The sequence below is a fragment of the Gadus macrocephalus genome, chromosome 4, assembly GCF_031168955.1.
Source record: "Gadus macrocephalus chromosome 4, ASM3116895v1".
NCBI lineage: Eukaryota > Metazoa > Chordata > Actinopteri > Gadiformes > Gadidae > Gadus > Gadus macrocephalus.
This window is the reverse complement of record NC_082385.1, coordinates 29406390-29412389: the sequence shown is the minus strand read 5'-3', so window position 1 is coordinate 29412389 and position 6000 is coordinate 29406390. Positions and strand designations below refer to the sequence as shown.

The 6000-nt window shown below is 47.4% G+C and overlaps 1 protein-coding gene across 3 annotated transcripts in view; it reads right to left on the bottom strand.

Annotated features, from left to right (window-relative positions):
- Nucleotides 1-632: 632 nt before the first annotated feature.
- Nucleotides 633-6000, bottom strand: part of gpr137c (G protein-coupled receptor 137c) — an 11108-nt gene continuing 5740 nt past the window's right edge. Inside the window, exons 3-5 of one of the 3 annotated variants that reach the window (XM_060049123.1) lie at nt 5616-5723; nt 3287-3425; nt 633-2305 (exon numbers count right to left, since the gene is read on the bottom strand). In XM_060049123.1, the coding sequence (XP_059905106.1) occupies nt 2117-2305; nt 3287-3425; nt 5616-5723 (436 nt within the window). In that variant the 3' untranslated portion in view covers nt 633-2116. Of the gene's footprint in view, nt 2306-3286; nt 3426-3854; nt 4371-5615; nt 5724-6000 lie in introns of those variants that run through there. The other 2 variants (XR_009525150.1, XM_060049124.1) reach the window with 2 other exon arrangements.

Genomic DNA, 6000 nt, shown 5'->3' with positions numbered 1-6000 from the left:
CAATACATACAAACACATGCCCCGACACATGCAAGCACACAGACCCATGCACGCACAAACACCCAGATGCACACACACGCACACATAACCACACAAAAACAACCACACAAACACAAGGTTACACCAGGATGCCTGCTGGGTTTTGAAGCATTGCTTAAAAACATTGTGGTTGGTTTATTTTTCAAGCTTCTGTAAATCAATCCCTTCATCGATCTCCCACCATAATTCACTCTGGATGCCTGTGTGGATCCACACGAAAAAGTGAGTTAAAGACAAAGACATGTTTATTTAATAATGAACATTCATGTGTTGCAGTGTGTGGATATAAGGTTTCCAGTAGGTCAAGCATGACTTGACCTACTGAACGTAAACACAGCCCTGGATTAAAACAAACACACGATGAATTACCGGATATGTTGGAAAAACAGAGCCCGTATTGGAATCCTGCTCCGTGATTGTTCTTTCAATGAAACATAAATATATGAATTTATTTATCAATAAATGACTTAGCGGATACTTGAATGATTGAACACGTTTAAATGTATTCAGTGTGAAGGTATAGCAACAGAGTCTCTGTGGCTGGCCTGGTTGGAACACAGTTTCACTTGTGCACACACACAGACACACACACACACACACACACACACACACACACACACACACACACACACACACACACACACACACACACACACACACACACACACACACACACACACACACACACACACGCACACACACACACATTCTCTGGTCTCCATGGAGCCCTTTGGACTTGGCTGTCTGTCTGTAAGGCTGAGCCCTGATGTAGGTCAACACCATCCACACACACACTTACACCCCTACCCCACAGTGCAGACTACACATAATCACACACACACACACCACAACATATGCAGTCCACACACATACACACACCCCACCCAACATATGCAGACTACACACACACACACGATTATTTATAGACAGACAAAGCCCTTTACTCTACTAAGCATTACTTCAACAAATCTCCTAGGATGATGTCTCACACACACACACACACACACACACCACACACACGCACACCCCCCCCCCCCCCCCCCCCCCCCCCCCACACACACACACACACACACACACACACTACGTGTACGTGTGTGTATTCTAACACATCCAGAGAAAACCAAAGTGAACGGTACATATATGTGTCAGAAATCTGAAACATTTGTCGCCGGTTAGCAGTTTACAGAAATTACGACTTGTTGAGCAGAAACATATTTGACAAAGACAAAGTCATAGTCATATTACACCATTGACATTTTGTCATGAAGAGGCTAGTATATTTGCCGGTGAAAGCCGAACATAGCAGACAATAACTGCTTGTCTGAAACAAGTTACTCAGAATAAAGCGTATATTTCCTACGACTGGATATGAGTGCGTAAGTAATTTCTGGACCATTAATACTACAGAAACATTAAATTAAGACGTTTCCAAAAAAGGCATTTAATAGTGCTGTCAGTTAAACGCGTTAATAACGGCGTTAACGCAAACCAATATTTTTTTTTCTTTGGCTCAAAACAAAGAATCAGTAGCCTGAGTGCTATGTTCAAGGCAGTATGTTTGTATGTTCATCGTTTAATTGCACTATAGGCTTTTTTTTGTATCGTCCTGTTTTGATCAGTATAAGCCAATGTTGTTATCAATAAAAAAACATTTGCACAAGGCAAGCCGATGCACTTCTCCATGTTGATAAGAGCATTAAAATGAGAACAATTAATGGGACAAAGAAATCAAGGGATATTTAGCATCGAAAAAAAATTGCGATTACGTGAGTTAACTATGACATTAATGCGATTAATTGCGATTAAATATTTTAATCGCTTGACAGCACTATAGTAAGTCCATATAAAGACTGTTTATTCCAATCGATAACAATTGACACACGGTTGCTGGGTTACCGTCTGATGACACAACTGGCCAACTGATTCTAGTTATTAACTTTTACCCAAAATGTAAACATAATAATTTTGTTAAAGCACACAAAAAAAGAATGAAAAAAGTCGAAATCACAGAACAAATTAAGTGTCCTTCCTAGTACTTTTATTCCGTCTGCCATTGAGGCCAAAACAATTGAGGCATTCAAAATAAAGACGGCATGGCGGTTGTCGTCATGGTTACCTGATCGGAGACGCTGAACCAGCCGTAGCTGAAGGGGGTGGCGGGCCCCTCGGGGGCCAGCGCCACCACTGCCAGGTTGTAGCAGGCCCTGGACGTGAACAGCAGGATGATCAGAGAGCCGATGGCCGTGGCCTGTCTCACCGAAGTGCCCTGAAGGGGGCAGGGGGAGGGGGGGAGAGGAGGGAGGAGGGGGGGGGGGAGGGGAGAAGGAGGAGGAGGGGAGGAGGGGGGGAGGAGGGAGGAGGGGGGGGGGGGAGGGGAGAAGGAGGAGGAGGGGAGGAGGGGGGGAGGAGGGGAGGAGGGGGGGAGGAGGGGAGGAGGGGGGGAGGAGGGGAGGAGGGGGGTGGAGGGGGAGGAGCAGGAGGGGAGGGGGGGAGGAGGAGGAGGGAGGAGGAGGGGGGGAGGAGGAAGAGGAAGAGGCAGCGGAGGAGGTGGTGGGGGAGGAGGAGGGGAGGAGGAGGGGGGAAGAGGAGGAGGAGGAAGAGAAGGAGGAGGAGGAGGAGGTGGTGGTGGGGAGAAGGAGGAAGAGGAGGCAGGGAGGAGGTGGAGGCAAAGACTGTCAAAAAAAAGAGCCCTGTCTTCCGGCTGAGTTGTGCACTTTTGTTGATTTGTGATGATCTAGGTCTAGCCCGGAACGTTCTTTGTTGAGCTGCACTGGTCTTCTGAATTCAGAGAGCACTTTGACAATGGGATATCCACTGGTACGGTAACATTGCCACATATTAAAATAAATAAATAGCTGAAAACACATTTGGAGTCTTACACCTACCTATTCTTACACTGCATTTTTTTGTAGTGACTCGCATTACATAAAAAGCGTCTGCAAAAAATGACTAAATCTGTGGGTCCTTATGTGTGTGTGTGTGTGTGTGTGTGTGTGTGTGTGTGTGGTGTGTGCCGTGTGTGTGTGTGTGTGTGTGTGTGTGTATGTGTGCGTCCGTCCGTGCATGTATGTCCGTGTGTATTTGTGGGTGTGTGTGTGTGGGTGTGTGTGTGTTTTTGTGTCTACGCGCGTGTGTGTGTGTGTGTGTCAACGTGTGTTTTTCTGTGTGTGTGTGTGTGTGTGTGTGTGTGTGTGTGTGTGTGTGTGTGTGTGTGTGTGTGTGTGTGTGTGTGTGTGTGTTGTATCACCTTGGACTCCAGGTAGACGTTGGCCGAGGACATCTTGGCGATCCTGAAGATGCAGATGGAGAGCGAGACAGCGCACAGCACGAACAGGCTGTCGTTGACCAGGACCCGGGCCAGGACCGCCCGCCGGACCCCCCCCGCACTGGGGGAGACACACACACACAAACACACACACACGCATACGCGCACACATACGCGCACCCACACATACACATATACACAGGACATACATACACCCACACACACCCACACACACACACACACACACACACACACACACACACACACACACACACACACACACACACACACACACACAGTCGCGTTAGGTTGGGAGTACTCACATTTAATAGTCCCCGGAGCAAACGGCGGAACGACAACAAAACAAGAATGAATATATAAACTTAAAAAGTAAGGACATTTTTGTTTGGTCGATTATTTCTCTGTGGTAACAAGGCTTTTTGGCAATAAAATTTGCCATATCTTCAAACAGGTTATTTTGCTGTTGCTATTTACACTTGTTTTGAGCTTCTGGTACCCCCAGTCAGTAAGTGTCTGCTCCAAGAATCGGCATGCCGCGTTTGACTGATCTGGATAGGGCCCTTGCGATAGGGCAACTTCGAGCTGGTGTTCCGCAAAACCAAGCATCTCCCTCACTGGAAAAACGAGGCTTGTCATCAATGGAGGCAATCTCAATGCAGAGAGATATTAGAGATGAGCCTCTGCAACCAGTGGCAATCCCATGTCTCCACAGTCTGGGACCGAACTCGATCCTCCAAGATGACAACGCTCGCTCCCACAGGGCGGGGTTTATCAGACACTACCTCCAGAATGTGGGAGTGGAGACGATGGAGTGGCCGGCTAGCAGTCCTGACCTCAACCCCATTGAACACTTGTGGGATCAGCTTGGGCGTGCTGTTCGTGCCAGAGGGACCGACACAACCACGTTGGCTGACTTGCGACAAATGCTGGTTGAAGAATGGGATGCCATCCCACAGCAGTGTGTGACCAGGCTGGTGACCAGCATGAGGAGTAGGTGCCAGGCTGGTGTGGCTGTGTATGGTTCTTCCACACGCTACTGAGGCTCCTGTTTGTGAAATGAATAAATTGTTAAATTGCCAATATGTCTTGTTTCTTCAAACTTCAATCATCGAATCCAACAAACACCAAACGAGTCAATGGCAGAATAAGCTGTTTGGCATTGGCAGAGAAGATTTGGCAAATTTTTCATGGGCGCAACCCACATACTCAGCTCTGCTGCTCATCCCACAAGTGTATTTTCCTTACAAATTGGGCACCATTTGAAAGGGAACTATACAGGCTTTCCAACGGTATAAGATTTATTTCCCAAAAGCATTCTTACCACAGAGAAATAATCCTCCAAACACAAATTTCCTTACTTTTTGTGCTAAGTTTATATATTTTTTTTTACAAAGAAATAATGGACAAAGCAATGTCCAAAACATTCTAACCAGAGTCCCGCCCTCTCTCTCGCCCCTAGATCCATGTAAGTGGAAGTCCCGTCCTCTCTTTCATCGCTAAATCCATGGAACTGGAAGTCCCGCCCTCTCTTTCATCGCTAAATCCATGGAACTGAACGTCCCGCCCTCTCTCACGTATCTAAATCCATGGAACTGGAAGTCCCGCCCTCTCTCACGTATCTAAATCCATGGAACTGGAAGTCCCGCCCTGTCTCTCAACACTATACCCATTGAACAGAACGTCCCGCCCTCTCTCACGTATCTCCATGGAACTGGAAGTCCCGCCCTCTCTCTCAACAGAACGTCCCGCCCTCTCTCTCGCCGTTATATCCGATGTCTATGGTTATATCCATGGACCTGGAAGTCCCGCCCTCTCTCTCGCCGCTAAATCCATGGAACTGGAAGTCCCGCCCTGTCTCACCACCAGTAGCGCTCATTCTGAGCAGCCCGCTCCTGGCGTTCTGTGGTGAGAGGAGGGCGTTTGGGGACGAGGTTGAGAGTCCCACGGAGCAGGCCAGACTGACCGTGATACATGAGCGGCTCAATCTTGGGCTGCTTCCCATCCTGGCCTAGATTAGCGTTAAGTGATGTCACCTGCTGCCATGAATCCCCCCCCAAAGATTGACACGGTGTAACTGTAGGCCTGTAGGCACACCCTACGTTTTTCCTAAACGTTGATTCATTTAAATGGTCACTCTTTAATGTCACGTTATTCATTCATTTTACAATGCCAAAAAAAATATGAACTGTATAATTTATCAATGTATTATTTATTTAGGTTCATAATTATATAATATCCTTTAAAGTGTGGTAGAATTGTTAGTTTACGGTCCACCGTGCGGACCGCTCACCTGGCGGGGTCGGCGCGCTGCTCGGCGCTCTGGATCAGCAGCGCGCAGGTCAGGTTCACCGCCAGGAACAGCACGCTGAGGCACAGGAACACCAGCCGCAGGGGGACCCTGTTCGATGCCGCAGACGGGGCGAGAGACGGAGAGAGAGGGAAGAGAGAGAGAGAGGATGTCCTTTATTACCGTTAAAGTACTCGTGATTTGAAAGTATTCCGAAAAGTGGAGTGAAGTCAAATATTTCAATGTTATAGTATTGATACTTCAAGAATATGTCAATAATACCGGTAAGCAAACCTAGCATTAAATTCGAATTCCGTTTCATGTCGTCAACGCGGGACACAGGTTGAAAACATCACAACAACGTAATAAATGCGAAGTATAGGAAATA